At 40.2% G+C, this 17,119-nt stretch overlaps 2 protein-coding genes across 2 annotated transcripts in view; both read left to right on the top strand.

The window, feature by feature from the left end:
• The first annotated feature begins 2,354 nt into the window (after positions 1–2,354).
• LOC125238033 (ATP-dependent RNA helicase DDX24) overlaps positions 2,355–17,119 on the top strand; it is a 42,761-nt gene continuing 27,996 nt past the window's right edge. Inside the window, exons 1-5 of the mRNA XM_048145318.1 lie at positions 2,355–2,577; positions 8,505–8,883; positions 9,267–9,821; positions 12,409–12,561; positions 16,151–16,304. Of these exons, the coding sequence (XP_048001275.1) occupies positions 2,431–2,577; positions 8,505–8,883; positions 9,267–9,821; positions 12,409–12,561; positions 16,151–16,304 (1,388 nt within the window). The 5' untranslated portion in view covers positions 2,355–2,430. The remainder of the gene's footprint in view (positions 2,578–8,504; positions 8,884–9,266; positions 9,822–12,408; positions 12,562–16,150; positions 16,305–17,119) is intronic.
• LOC125238034 lies at positions 2,800–8,479 on the top strand. The gene is made up of 2 exons (XM_048145319.1): positions 2,800–3,377; positions 8,307–8,479. The coding sequence occupies exons 1-2, from the start codon at positions 2,907–2,909 to the stop codon at positions 8,328–8,330; spliced, it is 495 nt and encodes a 164-aa protein (XP_048001276.1). The 5' UTR covers positions 2,800–2,906; the 3' UTR covers positions 8,331–8,479.

Here is a 17,119-nt window from a genome sequence, read left to right as displayed (position 1 = left end):
AAAAAAATTGGTTGTCTGTAAAGTCGGTTTACGGACGGTAGTTTAACGTAATAACGTCAAACATTACAGTAGTATAGACAGGGGCGGTCAGAGTATAGCAAAAGGGGCCCGATTCTGGGACTTTTTTCACGTTTTTTTTGTTCTTATTTGAAAGAATGCATTAAAATAAGCATCTTTTATAAATTAAAGTTTTTTTAAAAAACCTACTAATTTAGGAGTTAGAGTGGTGCAAAGTTGCAAAATTTTCCCGTAGCATTACTAAGGCGCCAGAGACAGAAAGCGATATCGACGGAGCACCGCTTACGCGGGGCTCCTATTCTGTGCAGTTTGGCCTTCGGCCGTTTGAAGATACCTAACGAACCTGTCATTTTGTATCCTAGACCGTTTGCGAGACACGCGTTAATTTTATTAAAGTGCTAGTGCCATTTACTAATCTTAGAACCCTAATATCTCAGTAAATATTAATGGAAAAGAAAAAGTTTATATAACAAAACATCCTTATTTAAACGTTTCTATATGTAGGTAAACCGACACGAGTTAGGAATTTCCTTTTCGCACGTGTATCGAACGACGTTTTTCAGTACAGATGGCCCTCCGAAGTACGATACACGTGCGAAAAGGAAATTCGATTTTCTGTTCAAATAGACTTTTTAGAGAGAACATTTTGTGGTTTGATTGAAGAAAGAACCCCGCTACATCACCCACACTGGTGACCCGACGTTTGGACAATTACCGCAGCTTTCTTCTGGTGAATTTCCATAACAACCTACGGAAACCGTAAGTCAATCATAATGTCTGATAACGAAGAAGAACGTGCTAAAAGTGGATGTTTTTATATAAGTATTTGTGTTTATTATTTATGTTTAGTGTGATAGATATTATAGTATTAATGGTATTTAGTAGTTATGTATATAAGTAAATATTATGATGATTATTTAATGTCATATACATGTATTTAATAGAGGTAGGTAGCTACAGTGGTTACACCACAGCGCGACTACACCGAACGACCACGGGCGCGCCATCTGTCGCAGCTGTGGTGCTTTACTCAGGCCACACGCTCGCGCGCAGCGCGCACCCCGCGCCGTTACAACCATACCGAGCGCATCGATCAGCCGCTTAGTTCCTACGCGCGCCAATAGATGGCGCTTTCGCTCTCTTGGGAAACGGGACAATGACGTCATCTTTTTCGTGCATGCTGCCCGTAGTAACGAGTGATTAGACGTTATCACGTCAAAAAACGTGAAAAAAGTCCCAGAATCGGGCCCCTTTTGCTATACTCTGACCGCCCCTGTCTATACTACTGTAATGTTTGACGTTATCACGTTAAACTACCGTCCGTAAACGACTTTACAGACAACCAATTTTTTTATTTGCAGTAGGGCAATGAAAACGTTGAAAACGGCCATATGAAATTGTTTATATCAAAATAAAATAGTTTCAGGTAACAAAATTAAACCATAATGCACTCCATGGTTATTTTACTAAAATAATTTATCATACTGTACAGTAGATTTGTTACTTTTAGGCCGGCAACAGACAGTCTTAATTTTCATAATCTTAAAAAATCATAATCTTATAAAATAAGATTGACTGCCTTGCCACACACATTCTTAGGCTTCCCACAGACAGTCTTAAAAATTCATAATATTAATAAAAACTTGTATGCAATCTGACAGTTCAAACTGACACTGACAAGACACTGACAGATTTGAACTGTCAGATTGCATACAAGTTTTTTTTAAGATTATGAATTTTTAAGACTGTCGAAGTTAAAAAAAACTTGTATGCAATCTGACAGTTCAAATCTGTCAGTGTCTTGTCAGTGTCAGTTTGAACTGTCAGATTGCATACAAGTTTTTTTTAAGATTATGAATTTTTAAGACTGTCTGTGGGAAGCCTTAAAATTCAAATTATTCGCAATCTGTCAGATCAATCTGAAAAAAATCATAATCTTAAAAAATAAGACTGTTTGTGGACAGTTGCGAGATTGTGTGGAAATCCGTGCACTCGATCTGATTTCATAAGATTATGATTTTTTAAGGCTTCCCACAGACAGTCTTAAAAATTCATAATCTTAAAAAAAACTTGTATGCAATCTGACAGTTCAAACTGACACTGACAAGACACTGACAGATTTGAACTGTCAGATTGCATACAAGTTTTTTTTAAGATTATGAATTTTTAAGACTGTCTGTGGGAAGCCTAAGATTATGAAATTTAAGACTGTCTGTTGCCGGCCTAACAACGAATTTCCACAGACAATGTAAACCAATCGATAAACCGATTATATGATTACCGGTTTTCAAGAGCCTTGATTGGGCTCTAGGCAACGTCACTTAAACGTCAAATTCACATTATTGTTTGAGGATAGTTTGAGGTTATAAAATTAGTTTCAGTTTCAGGTGCATATTTATTTTATTAAAAATCATGAGTAAAAAGTTAAAAGATTTGAAATGGCAGTCCGTAGCTTTAGACGGCTTTCCAGCATCTATGGGGGACAAATTACAGGGATTTATAGGCTTGGAAGAGTGTACAAGTTATAGTCTTGATAAAGAAAGACCACGCAATAAAAAGGTATGTCTTTAATTATTTAACAAGAATTGCTTGGTAAAATCGAATACAAATTATTATGTTCTCTATCAACATTATGTGTTTTAACATACATTGCCTCTGAGATTGTACTTTGGATGTAAAATAAGCGGCAAAATAATAATCTGCTGATAACCTCTTCAGTCCAAGTAATTGTCAAAAAATATAAATTGGTATAAACAATTACTTGCTTGAGGAGTAGCGCGTTGAGTGAGTGGTTCGTTTTTAGGTTATATTCCCATAAATAAAACAATTTTCCTTATTTTCTAATCAGGTGGTGGTTTATTAATACGTAAAACCATAGGTTAGTTTAGATGGACGGCAACGAGAAGGAGAAGCCTCCAGACGAGGATGGTAATAATGGTATGGACTGGGAGAAAATCACGCGCAAGCGTAACTTGGATTTATCACCAACCAAGCTGGAGCCTTCCCCCAAAAAAATTGTAATTGACCCGGCAGAGTCCGAACAGCAGTCGGGTAGTACAAATAGTGCAGTTGAGGAGCCCAGTACTAGTAGGATGGTCGAGACTAATGCGAACTGTCAAAAAGAGTCCGTTGAAATAAACAAAAATAGCTCAATTGAACCTAATCCACATCTATACAAACACCCCAGTCTAGACAGCAAATCACGAGAGTATGGTGCCAACGATGATGGACCGTTCATAGTGCATGTCTCTAGAGAGGCCGCCCCTTCCTCCAGTGCCACTCTAAAACCCATAAATGTAGGCCTTTTGCTAACTCAGGCAAATGTCAATAACATCCAGAAGAACGATGGCATCAAATCGGTAGGTCGCAACAGAGTAGCAGTCACTTTCTCCACAGCGGCAGATGCAAATAACTTCCTGAAACACCCGCTTCTAATTGAAAATAAATTTACAGCTGATATCCCTTCATATCATGTATCTCGAATGGGAGTGGTGCGAGGAGTTCCTTCAGACTGGACTATGGAGGAATTGGTCAATGGAACATCCCTTAGAGAAGGTAAAGGGAAGATCCTTAAAGCTCGTCGACTTCAGCGGAAGGTGCTTAAAGATGATGGCTCCCCGTCCTGGGTTCCGACTCAATCAGTAGTAGTAACATTTGAGGGTCAAAGCTTGCCTGCCAAAATTTTTGCATACTACACCTCATTAGTTGTGGAAGTGTATCAGCTCCCAATCATCCAATGTAGGAAGTGCCTCAGGTTCGGTCACATCCAAGCACAGTGCCGGTCTGATGCTAGGTGCTACAAGTGTTCACAAAAGCACCCTGGAGATGGATGTAACATTGCTCCAGAACATGTTAGATGTATATTTTGTTCGGGCAGACACTATGCCACTGACAAAACATGTAACGAATTTGGTCGGCAGAAAGCCATCAAACTGGCTATGTCCGAACAGAGTATCTCATATGCAGAGGCAGCCGCTCAGTTCTCATCAGTACGCCGCCCATACTCTGATGTAGCAAGAGTTATGTTTGAGCAGACCCCAGACTCTTCCAGATCGTCCGAGTCACCTTGTCATGCGTCTATGCCAACATCCCCGCCTACGACATCTTACCGTAAGACCATCTATCGGGCGCCCCGGGCGAGGGTCCCCCTCTCCCCGGGTTATGACAGAGAGGCCCACAATAATATTGTTCGTACTCCCCCACCACAGCTCCCCAATGGCCAGGCCCTGAATGGTACTTACAATAGAGTCACCCCGCAGGAGGACCTAATGGAGCTGTGTTTGAAGTTCCTAACAAATATCATCGCCAAATGGAGCGACATTCTACCGGACGACGTTGCGCCTTTAATGGTCACACTTGCTGAGCGACTTACCTTTCATAATAGGTCACCAGGTAAATTTTTTACAATGGAATAGTAGGAGTATCATCCCAAAGAAGCCAGAGCTTACCCAGTTGATCAACGACCATGCGGTATCCGTTGCGGCCATCTCGGAGACATGGCTACGTCCCGGGGCTCTTTTTAGAGTACCGGGGTTCTCATGCCTCCGTGAGGACCGTAGTGACGGACGTGCTGGATGTGCGTTGTTGATAAAACGTTGTTACCCTTTCTCTCAAATTTCTATCCCTCCCCACTCGGATGGGATTAATGCCGTAGCTGCAAAGGTTATGGGCATTAATTTCATCTCTATATATATACCCCATACTGAAGTAGTTGATATAGATGAATTGCATTCTATTCTCTCATCTGTCCCACACCCTCTTGTAATTCTAGGAGACTTCAATTGCCACAATATCTCTTGGGGATCATACCATTCCGATTCTTTTTCAACAGCCCTGCTGGATCTATTTGATGACATTAACGTAGGAGTCATTAACGACGGTACCCCCACGCATAGGGTTTACCCGGGTCAGAACCCCCAATCTGTTCTGGATCTGACTGCGTGTTCGCCGAACCTATCGTCCCTGTTATCTTGGAGAGTTTTGCGCCAATCATATGGTAGTGATCATTTTCCGATAATTATCACCAAACCAACGTCGATCCTCCCTTCGCCACCACCAGAGCCGCTGCTGAAATACAAAATACAGTCAGCAGACTGGTCCAATTATGCTTTTTTTGTCGAAGAGAGTATCAAAGAGAGGAACCCCACTGAGATGGGCCAAGAGGGAATGTATACAAACTTCAAGAATACCATTTTAGAGGCTGCCGACAAATTTATTCCGAAAAAGAAGCCTGCCAGTGTTAAAATTCCATCCCCCCCATGGTGGAACGCGGATTGCACGGCTGCCATCAAAAAAAGAAATGATGCAGAGCGACTCTTCAACGAATCCGGGAATTTGGACGATTACATTACTTTTAAAAAAGTTTCGGCACGTACAAAACGTTTCTTAGCAAAGGCTAAAAAGAGGGGTTGGAAGGGGTTCTGCGAGAGCCTATCTCCTAGAACCCCTCCATCTCTTGTATGGCGAAATATTAAGAGATTTAGGGGTTCATTTAATCCAGAATCTAAGCCTACAATAGATTCCCCCTGGATGTCAGAATTCGCAGATAGGCTTGCCCCGCCAACTGTCCCTGAGGCGTCCTGTATGATATCTCCCCCGCTGCCGCGTACCTCATGTTCTCTTGACCAGCCCTTCTCATTTTCAGAGCTTAGTCTGGTAATTAATGGTTTACGGAATACTTCACCTGGAGAGGATGGGATCCCATATTGTTTTCTGTCAAAGTTAAATACTTCATCGCAGGAATATCTGCTTGGTATCATAAACCATGCCTTTAACACAGGAGAGGTTCCAGCAGATTGGAAGTCCCAGGTAGTCATTCCTATCCTAAAGCCGTCTAAAAACCCAGACGAGGCTAGCTCCTACCGACCAATCGCTCTTTCTGCAACAATGGGAAAGATATTAGAACATTTAGTTAAAAATAGGCTCGAATGGTTCGTGGAAAACAATGGAATTTTAGCAGACACACAGTTTGGTTTTCGAAAAGGCCGTAGCACTATGGATAGCCTGAACATTTTAACGAGTGATATTAGACTTACATTATCAAAAAACGAATATCTGCTGGGATGTTTCCTCGACATCTCTGCTGCATATGACAATGTGCTTCTTCCGGTGCTCAGGGCTAAAATGCTACAACTGAGCATTCCCGCGAAGATTGTACACATTGTCACCACGCTATTCATGGGCAGGTCTATTAAAATTAGACATGGCAACTCCTATTGTCCCCCTCGGACTTTGTGGAGAGGCCTCCCTCAAGGATCGGTACTCAGCCCCCTTCTTTACAACATATACACATACGACTTGGAACAATCTGTCTTATCCTTCTGTAACATCTTGCAGTACGCTGATGATCTGGTCTTATATACGACAGCAAAGTCAATGGATAAAGCAACTGCTAGTCTGAACACGGCTCTGGGTTACCTTGGGGATTGGCTCGATGACCATGGTCTTACTCTATCTCCGGCAAAGAGTTGTGTGGTTACATTTAGTCGCAGAAGGAACATGCCAACAACGGATGTATACTATGATGGTGTCAGAATTCCGAGTAAGGAGTCGGTAAAGTTTCTGGGTATTATTTTGGACCATAAAATGTCTGGCACTCCACACCACAAATACATAATAGGCAAATGTGAAAAAAATATCAACATACTACGAGCACTGTCTGGGGTGTGGTGGGGTTCTCATCCTTATTGCCAGAAGTTACTGTATAATGCCATCATACGCAGTCATATAGACTATGGGTCAATTGTAATGGAACCTTGCAATAAGGATGGGCTTGACAAATTAGACCTCATCCAGGCAAAATGTTTGAGGATTATACTTGGCGCTATGAGGTGTTCTCCGAAGAATGGCATGCAGGTAGAAACTGTTGACCCTCCACTGGCTCTTCGCAGGCAATATCTTGCTGACAGATTCCTAATCAAGAACAGCTCATACTATAGCCACTTGATGCTTCCACGCTTGTGGCCGCTGGCGCTGGAGGTCACTGAAAATAGATATTGGACATTTAAAGCTTTCCCAAGAACAGTAATATCTTTTTCCAAATTAATTAATATCTACCCCAAATTATATAAATCCGGTACTAATCCCATATTTGAAGTAGCATTTGAAACCCTTATATACACCCCTAAAGTAATATTAGATATAGGCATTTTCAAAAATGATCCAGGAGCAAACAATAAATTCAATAAATTTTTAGAAAAATGGTCAAATTACTTACCGGTGTTTACTGACGCTTCCAAAGTGGATGCGACCAGTTGCGTGGGAGCAGCAGTATGGATTCCTCGTTACAATATAGCTCTCCCATTTAAATGTCCTCCACAATCTTCAATATTCACAGGCGAGGCAGTTGCTATCCTTGAGGCTGTCAAATATTCAGAGACGCACAACATTAGTAAAACTATTATTTTTACTGATAGTAAAAGTTGCCTGCAGGCTATTATTGGCAACCAATTTAAAATGAAAATGAAGTTCCCTTTGATTTTAGAAATCAAAACTATACTTCGCAGGTGTGAATCAAAGGGCCTAACCATAGTTCTAAGTTGGATTCCTAGCCACTGTGGCATTAACGGCAATGAGATGGTTGATTCATGGGCAAGGCGAGCTATCGAGATTGGTTCAGTGAAACCGGTAATTTACAGTACTGACCTTTTGAGTGGTGCACTCGCAGACATGTTTGCCACATGGCAGGAGCAATGGGATATCTCGAAATTGCAGACGGGCAAGCACTATGGATGTGTGCAACCTCGTATCACTCGGAAGCCGTGGTTCTATCGTTTTCGTAATTCTCCTAAATGGGCTATATCCACAATTTGTCGGTTACGATTAGGAAAAGTATGCACTCCGTTATTTCTGGCTATGATTGGTGTCCGCGCGAACTCATTATGCCAATGCGGGCAAGAGGAGGGTAACTTGGATCACATCTTCTTTTCTTGTTCAATGTGTAGCTACTCACTGTACGATGTATTGCCCGAAAGTGTTCCACGACCTATATGCTTTAGCTCGCTACTTTGTTACATGGATTCGCCCTTAACTTCTATCCTAATTAAATATTTACAAGCAAATAACATTAAACTATAAATAACGTAAATTCATTCTCACTCTTTCGTCTATAATATTCTATTACTTCATTTATTCCTATTATACATGTAATATGGTTTTCTTTTCTTTCATTTCCCTCATGTTGGCATTACTAACATTCTGTCATCCGCTTCCCGCTTCTTCGCTAATCAATTTGTGTAAGTGTTGTCATGTGTTTGTCAGTGACGTTCATAACAAATGTTTTGTTTTAGGTTTTCCCTTCACATCCTTCATAAAAAAATAAAAAAAATACCGAACATTCTCCTCACGTGTGAAAGTCAACGCTACGGTAACACCAAGCCAACACTGACATTGGCAAATTCACCCTGTGCAAATTGGCAGGGAGTAAAAGCCAAACCAGAAAAAAAAAAAAAAAAAAAAAAAACAATTACTTATTTGCATTTTTACAGAAAAAAGAACAAAAGAAGCGCAAAAACACAACATCCGTAGAAGAAACAGTACAAAAACAGATACCAAACAAAAAACAGAAACTCAGCAATGGTTTCATTGTGGAGACCTGCGACGCCGCCACGCCTTCGCTGAACAACGAAGACCGTCCAGCCCCTACAGAGAACAAGAGACATAACACACCAGGAGCTAGCAAAAAGAGTAAAAGTGTAAAGAAACTGGGTGAGAGTGTGTCAGAGGTGAGGTCGGAGTTGACGTCTGAAGACATGCTGTCGTGGGCCGAGTTCAAGCTGCCGGAGGAGATCACCCGCGCGCTCATGGAGCTCGGCTTCAAGCAGCCCACCAAGATACAGCAGTTGTCACTGCCTGCTGCTATTCATGGTATACTTGCTTTGTGACTTTCTAAATTCAAACTTTAATGTACAAAATCCTAACTTTTATACATTACTTTTATTGGTGGTCAAAAAGTGTACATTCCAAGGTGTCAAAAAAGTTGCGGATATACTACAATGGGATTAAAACTTAGTAAAAATTTATGTTTTGTCTTTAATTTTTATTTTATTTTAGTATGTTGGACACTTTCAAAAAAGGCAGTGGATTTATATTGTTTTTATTCAGTAACACTAATATTTACAAGAGACAAGACAACTCTGTATGTTTTCCTTATTCCCATTCATAATTCACATGATTGTCTAAGATGACTCTCATGATGCTATTTCTATTGTTTTTGATTTAACTGACCGTATCAATTCTATAAATTCCAGGTCGCAGAGATATCCTAGGTGCAGCTGAGACGGGCAGCGGTAAAACCCTTGCCTTCGGCCTGCCCATCCTTACTGGCATCTTAAAACTCAAAGAGAAGGCACAAGCAAAGGGCCTAGACGTCTATGAGATCCCGTACAAAAAGAGCAGCAAAAAAAAACCAGCACCTGAGCCTCAGAAGAAGCAGATTAAAAAGAAAAAGAATAAAATTAAAAAGAAAGAAATTAAAAAAGATACTTCTTCTGAAGATGGGTACAGCAGTGGAGAAGATGAGAAGGAAATTAAAGAAGATCAGGAAGAATTAAAAGACAATGATGATGATGATTTCTTAGAAGAGATAGAAGTGCCGGTGAAAAAGAGAGAGCTATCAACGGATGAAGGGAATGATAGTGATGACAGTGCCGAGTATGTGCACCTTTCTGATATATTTAATGATGATGATTCTGAATCTGATGAAGACGGAAATGAGAGAGTGGGTGATGAAAAATCAAATGGTGAGAATGAAGGTAGTGGTGATGAAACGGAGAGTCAAGATGAAGTAGATGGTGATGAGGAAGGTAAATCATTTATTTATCTTTGCTTGGCTTGAGGTCTACTACACTGTACGGTAAATAGCCAATAAGTGGCCAGTGCCTTATGACTAACCACCATCCTAAATATAACACTTTCAATTTGTAGAGGTTTACAATGTTGATAACTATATGCCAAATTTCAAAAGAAAGTAAGTAGTTCTTTAGATATTTATATTAATGTGACAGTCAGGCAGACAGAGTCGCACCATAATGATCCTTAGTTCTGTCAGACAGCTATTCATTGCGGCGCTGGTTTGTAGACAGCACAGGGATATTTCTGGTGTAAGAACTCTCCAAAGACGACGAGATCGAGTTTTTAGTATTCCACCTTGTAAAACGAAGTTCGGACACAACTTTCAATTCTTCTTGGGGCCCTTCTTGTATAACCGCTTAGCTAAACATATTGACCTGCAGAAGTACACCAGCAGAGGTTGCAAAAATGCTGTAACTACGTATCTCAAACAACTGAATTATGATGATACTGAATTATTACTCCAGATTTTATCATGACTTCATGACTGGCAACGCTTAATTGAACAAAAAACCGACTGTTATTTAGCTGGTGAAGTTTGTTCCTGTTGTGCACTGTTTTATACTGTTAACTGTTTATGCTTTTTCATACTGTTTATTCTGTCGACTGTCGGGATTTCCATGTGCTTTTATACATATACACTCTCTCTCACACACACACACACACACACACACACACGCGCGCACGCACGCACGCACACACACACACACACACACACACACACACACACACACACACACACACACACACACACACACACACACACACACACACACACACACACACACACACACACACACACACACAAACACACACACACACACACACACACACACACACACACACACACACACGCGCACTTTTTTTTTTTTCTGCAAGTAAAACTATTTTTGTTTTTCCTTTTAATAACTATGCAGCTAGCCTGCTTTCATTCCTTATAAGGGTTTTGGTACTGTATAAAATCAATTTCTTACACGAAGTCACTAAAACTGACATAATGGACCGCGGGCAGAAAGGGAGGAGGTACCTTGCCGTAATACAGTATTATACTAGTACGGAGGGTAGCTTGCTTTCGCTATACTTTCTACGTCCATTCATAGAAATAAGTAGTTATATCTATATAAATAGCGATATAATTATACCAATTTTCATGTCATACGTTATACTTTTATGTAAAAGTAAGCAATAAAGATATTGATTGATTGATTGATTGATTGAATGAACCCTATTTTGTATCTTTTTAGTATGGATCCCTAATAAATGTTGTATATGGGCGAATCAACTTTTTCTTGCCTGTTATTGCCATGGTTACGGTCCCCTGAGTCACGCTGGTTTTATGCAAAATTATGTTACCGAAATTATGCATATGATGCACCCATATCTGAAACAGAGCTCAGTTGTGCATAAAATTATATTACTAGCCATAGTAGCCATCTCAATAACTGGCCATGTTGTGGTATATAAATTATATAGTATAATGCCTATAATCAGGGAGCGTACTTTTCATGCCGATGACATTAATTTGACGTCACGCTACGTATAGGGTGATCCCAAATAGTTTTATTGTAAATTATTAATCATTAGTCGTCAATCATTTTAATCGTACTTATACAAATTATCGAGAATAATTATCGAGGATCCGGCAGACCTCGTCGGCGATGGCGGGATAACTTAGACTCCTTTTTGAGAGACTGGTCAGTTGTCGCACAAAACCGAGAGGAATGGAAAAAGAGGGGGGAGGCCTTTGCCCAGCAGTGGGACACAATAGGCTCATAATAATAATAATAATATACAAATTACTTCAAATACAGTAGTCCATTTACATGTGGCATAAATAATACCTACTTGAAATGTAAACGTGAATAAAATTATTTGATTTGTTTTTATACATACATACATACATACAATCACGCCTGTATCCCATAAAGGGGTAGGCAGAGCACATGAAACTACTAAAGCTTCAGTGCCACTCTTGGCAAGTAAGGGGTTGAAAGAAAATGAAGATTGAAGAAGATTGTTTTTATAAATAAATTTAATTAAATAGTATTGTTAACAACACATTACAATAAATACGTAGAAAAGAGAATTTCTCTCTAACGTAAAGCACACCATCCTTCTTGCATTCATTACCATGCAAAGAAATTCATAACTTAAAATGATTGATGACTAATGATTAATAATTAACAATAAAACAATTTGTGATCATCCTATATGGAGCGTGACGTCAAATTGATGTCATCGGCACGAAAAGTACGCTCCCTGCCTATAATGAATTCTGTTTACCAATATACAGAGTCTATATCATAGTTTTTTAGCATTACAAAAGGATTATGACTAACATTAATTATAAAAAAAACTTTAATGAAAAATGCACTCAAATATCACTTATCCTTGGCTTGCCGTGGTAACATACTGAGTGGGATCTCGTTTAGCATCTAAGTAGTTTGTGATGTATGTACCTATCTATCTTGTATTTGTCCAATTTGATGTTAAAAAATAAAGTATATTCTATTCTACTTAGATGCCAAATTCTTTTTTCAGGCATAGGCTGTGTGAAAGTCATAGACAACATAGAGTTGCCCGGCACAGAGATGGTGCGAACGGGCAGTCCGCTCTACGCTCTCATTCTAACTCCTACCAGGGAACTGGCCATGCAGATATCTCAGCATTTGAAGGCTGTTGCCAAGTATACAGGTAAAAAATATCTATTGATTTCCAAACCCTTATATATAAATCGTAATTCCACCTTGTATTACTTCAAACTTTCTAGAAAAAAAGCGTGTTTCCAATAAGATTTTCTACTATTCAACCAGAAAATCTGGGACTACTAACGCCATCTAACGTTGAACGTTTGAACTAAAGTGCCTAAATGAGACTAGAAATGGCATGCAAAGTTAACACGTTCACTGCGTTACGGGGGTTTTTGAACCCCGTACGCTGTCATCACTCAGTGCGGGTGAGAAAAATCGTGTTCTCTCCGCTGGTGCGGAAGCTGTAATTTGGTCATTTTTACAACTACGAAAATGACAAATATATATTTGGATTTCGGTTCAAAAGTTTTATTTATTGATATATTAATTATATACGGGGTCTCAGGAACCCCGTACCGACCAGGGGACAAAAATTACCTTCTAGTGCAATACGGATCTCCATGAACCCCGTAAAAGAATTTGCTGGCCCGTACGGGGTTGTGGGCACAGTATCGTTAGTGCAGTGCTTACTAAAATACTTGTTATCGGCAAATTAAAAATGAAGCGCTCAAACCACACGTTAGAACTACTATATTCCAAAAACAAAGGTTATCCCACACAATAAACGTCAAAATCACCACAAATTGACATCTAATTGCAGGCAGGTAATTAAATATATGTTTTTAATATGTAAAAACGGTGGTGGTTTATCTTATTTTATTTCTTTTTGTTACTTAATTATATTAACTACTTTCACAAAAATACAAGAGTGTGAAGTATCATATTTTTGATGTGTAATTTTTTTTATTAATACAGCATATACATCGATTTTTTTATTTCCCATCACTACTAATTTATCGACCTTAATACATTACATGCGTTACGGGGTGTACTAAGCCCCGTATTTTTTCAGTTTTAGTGCGATACGGGGATAAAATAACCCCGTATTTTCTTTTCTATATAATTTTCTGAGTTTTTATCGTATCCACGTACGGGGATAATGAGACGTAGGAAATTTAATACTCTTACAGTTAGTCGAAAAAAATATTTAAAAATCCAACATTTCAGGAACTTACAGCACTTTTAACAAACTTAGGCGTACGGGGCACTTTTATACCCGTAACGCACTACGATGTAAACTATTACGGGGCGGATTGGGCCTCGTAACGCACTAGATTTTGGGTTAAGGATTTGGTTTGCCGCAGCGAACGTGTTGATTATAAAAGTAATAGAATAGACAATATAAATATATAAGAAAATACCGGTGTATTTTCTTTGTTCACATCCTTACTCCCACCAGTAAACTGGCCATGCAGATAGCGTAGCATTTAAAAAAGGCTGCTGCTGCTGCTACTAAAACTACTTCAACCACATTTCTGCCCACTCTTTGCCATATTACTTTATATAATTTATGCACGTAAAATTACTCTAGCATTATTTATGAGTCATATCAGGGGCGGCTCACTCCGCGATTCTATCACCGCGCTACAAGTACATGCCGGCGGCCGCGAGCTCGCGGCCTAATCGGGGGTGGCGCGCGTTCTCACGGAACGCACGTTTGCACTTTCTAATGTTACTTTACGTCGCGAGTTTTTTTTTTAAGGTTCATATGGGATGTCCGCGTGTGGAATGGCTAATAATGCTTAGTTAAATAGATATCATGAAGAAAATAAATACCATAGGACATTTTTAAACAGATCTACTACTGATTAACTCCCCCGAAAAGATTCAATAAGGCTTGTGATGTTGGAACTCAAACTAAAATATATAAAAAAATATATATATATACCTAGAAAATACCCAAAACTTGAATATAATATTATAACATTTTACCTGAGTATTAATTCGTTTTAGTCCATAGGCAACCCTATCGCCGGGCGCCGAACACGTGCGGCTCGTTTCTTTGTAAGAATTTTGTAGGCATTTAAAAAGGCGGCATGTCGTGAACATCAAAGCAGTACTTGTACTATTATATATTCTGTGGTCATATCAAACACGAGAATATGTAGACATTTGTGTGGCACTAATATAGTACTACTAGCGCCATCTAGCGTTGAGCGGTGGAACTAAATCATTTGCTTAAATAAATGGGCAAGAAATATTAAAAGCAAAGTACTCGTGTAAATGGTATAGAAATGTATATGTAAATAATATAATAATTACAAAAGTCTATCTAAGAATAAAAATGAATTGAGAGAACAAACGTATAAATACTCATGGTAGTAGAGTGGGCTATACCGTTTATGAGTCAAAATAACCGTCGTTTAATTGTGTCGATTATATAGAAATCAGTAGCTGCAGTATCTTTAATGTAATAACTTTAATATTTAATATATGCCAATTTTCTATGGTGCCGTTGCTAAAATTATTCAGTAACATATTTTCTCTCTTTCTAATTCTAATTTCTTTAATTAAGTATTTTTTCTTATGTCCCACGTGCAAATTATTGCTGATACGTTTTAGAATTTTCTATTAGTAGACCTCTAGGGCAAGAAGAGATTTGTTTGAAAATTACCTAGGATTACTAACGCCATCTAGTAGCGATCGTTTGAACTAAAGATGTCGTAAACATTGTACTACTAGCGCCATCCGACGGTGAGGAGCGGAACTGTGCTACTGTGTTTAGAAAATTAATAAAATACGTAAAATCCAGATTAACTGACGAAAATTAAGGTCGAATTAACATCTTTTTAACCGACTTCAAAAAAGGAGGAGGTTCTCAATTCGACTGAATGTTTTTTTTTTTTTTTGTATGTATGTTACTCGATATCTCCGAGAATTGTGGACCGATTTTCAAAATTTTTTTTTTGATCGAACGGGTATAACCCCGAGATGGTCCCATTGGCACCAAGTCGGGGTCTGATGATGGGATCTTGGAGAAATCGAGGGAACTCTTCAAATGTTATAGGCACATGTAATGTTTTTAATGTATTTTTCAAAGGTACACCAGTATTTACGCCTGATGGTAATAATTTTATATGGCTGAGCTGATGATGGAAGGTCAACTCCTCAATGGTTAGGAGTTAAAGGATAATTCTTTCACTACTGTACATATATTCGGATTGATACATATAATATCAATAGGAACCACTAAAAATCAACAAATAAATAAACTTTTTAACAAAAAATAAAACCGCCTTCAAAAAAAAGCGCGTTACAAAACACGTAGAAACTAAAAAGCAAAAAATAATAAACCTTTGAATTCAGATTTCTTATCGTATTGCAATAATCTAAACATCCAAATTATAAACTAAATCAATTATTTTTGGAGTCGGGGCCAGCCTGAGTATGGCTGGGTGGGGCCAAACAGGCAATATAGCAAAGCGACGAACAGGTCTGGCACCGACTACAAAATAATTGATTTGTTTATAATTTGGATCTTTAGATTATTGCAATACGATAAGAAATCTGAATTCAAAGGTTTATTATTTTTTGCTTTTTAGTTTCTACGTGTTTTGTAACGCGCTTTTTTTTGAAGGCGGTTTTATTTTTTGTTGCACTTAAATGATTACAAATTTACTACGGAAATGAAATACGGCTAGCCACATAGGCATTCGGCAGTATAATACCTAATATTATTATTTTTTTCCTAGGTGTCCGCATAGCGACAGTAGTAGGCGGTATGGCGTCGGTGAAGCAGGAGCGAGAACTGAGCCGCAGCCCCGAGGTGGTGGTGGCCACGCCGGGCAGACTGTGGGAGCTCACAGCTCGCGGTCAGCCGCACCTGCAGCAGCTGCCTTGTGTCAAGTGAGTGTTGTGCGGCTCCGTACAGTGAGTATAGTGGGAGTGTCCGAGAGAGCCGCAACCGCGAGGTAGTGGTCGCCACGTCGGCCCACCTGTGGGAGCTGGTGTCTCATCTGCAGCAGCTGCCTAGCGTCAAGTGAGTGTTGTGCGGCTCCGTACAGTGAGTATAGTGGGAGTGTCCGAGAGAGCCGCAACCGCGAGGTAGTGGTCGCCACGTCGGCCCACCTGTGGGAGCTGGTGTCTCATCTGCAGCAGCTGCCTAGCGTCAAGTGAGTGTTGTGCGGCTCCGTACAGTGAGTATAGTGGGAGTGTCCGAGAGAGCCGCAACCGCGAGGTAGTGGTCGCCACGTCGGCCCACCTGTGGGAGCTGGTGTCTCATCTGCAGCAGCTGCCTAGCGTCAAGTGAGTGTTGTGCGGCTCCGTACAGTGAGTATAGTGGGAGTGTCCGTGAGAGCCGCAACCGCGAGGTAGTGGTCGCCACGTCGGCCCACCTGTGGGAGCTGGTGTCTCACCTGCAGCAGCTGCCTAGCGTCAAGTGAGTGTTGTGCGGCTCCGTACAGTGAGTATAGTGGGAGTGTCCGAGAGAGCCGCAACCGCGAGGTAGTGGTCGCCACGTCGGCCCACCTGTGGGAGCTGGTGTCTCATCTGCAGCAGCTGCCTAGCGTCAAGTGAGTGTTGTGCGGCTCCGTACAGTGAGTATAGTGGGAGTGTCCGTGAGAGCCGCAACCGCGAGGTAGTGGTCGCCACGTCGGCCCACCTGTGGGAGCTGGTGTCTCATCTGCAGCAGCTGCCTAGCGTCAAGTGAGTGTTGTGCGGCT

The sequence above is a fragment of the Leguminivora glycinivorella genome, chromosome 22 (genome assembly GCF_023078275.1).
Source record: "Leguminivora glycinivorella isolate SPB_JAAS2020 chromosome 22, LegGlyc_1.1, whole genome shotgun sequence".
Classification (NCBI taxonomy): domain Eukaryota; kingdom Metazoa; phylum Arthropoda; class Insecta; order Lepidoptera; family Tortricidae; genus Leguminivora; species Leguminivora glycinivorella.
Note: the sequence above shows the minus strand (reverse complement) of the source record. Positions and strands in the feature narration are given on the sequence as shown.

Coding starts and splice junctions, on each gene's coding strand:
- LOC125238034 (XM_048145319.1), top strand. CDS start 2,907: ATGGACGGCAACGAGAAGGAGAAGCCTCCAGACGAGGATGGTAATAAT. Junction 3,378..8,306: donor AGAACGATGGCATCAAATCG/GTAGGTCGCAAC, acceptor GTTTTGTTTTAG/GTTTTCCCTTCACATCCTTC.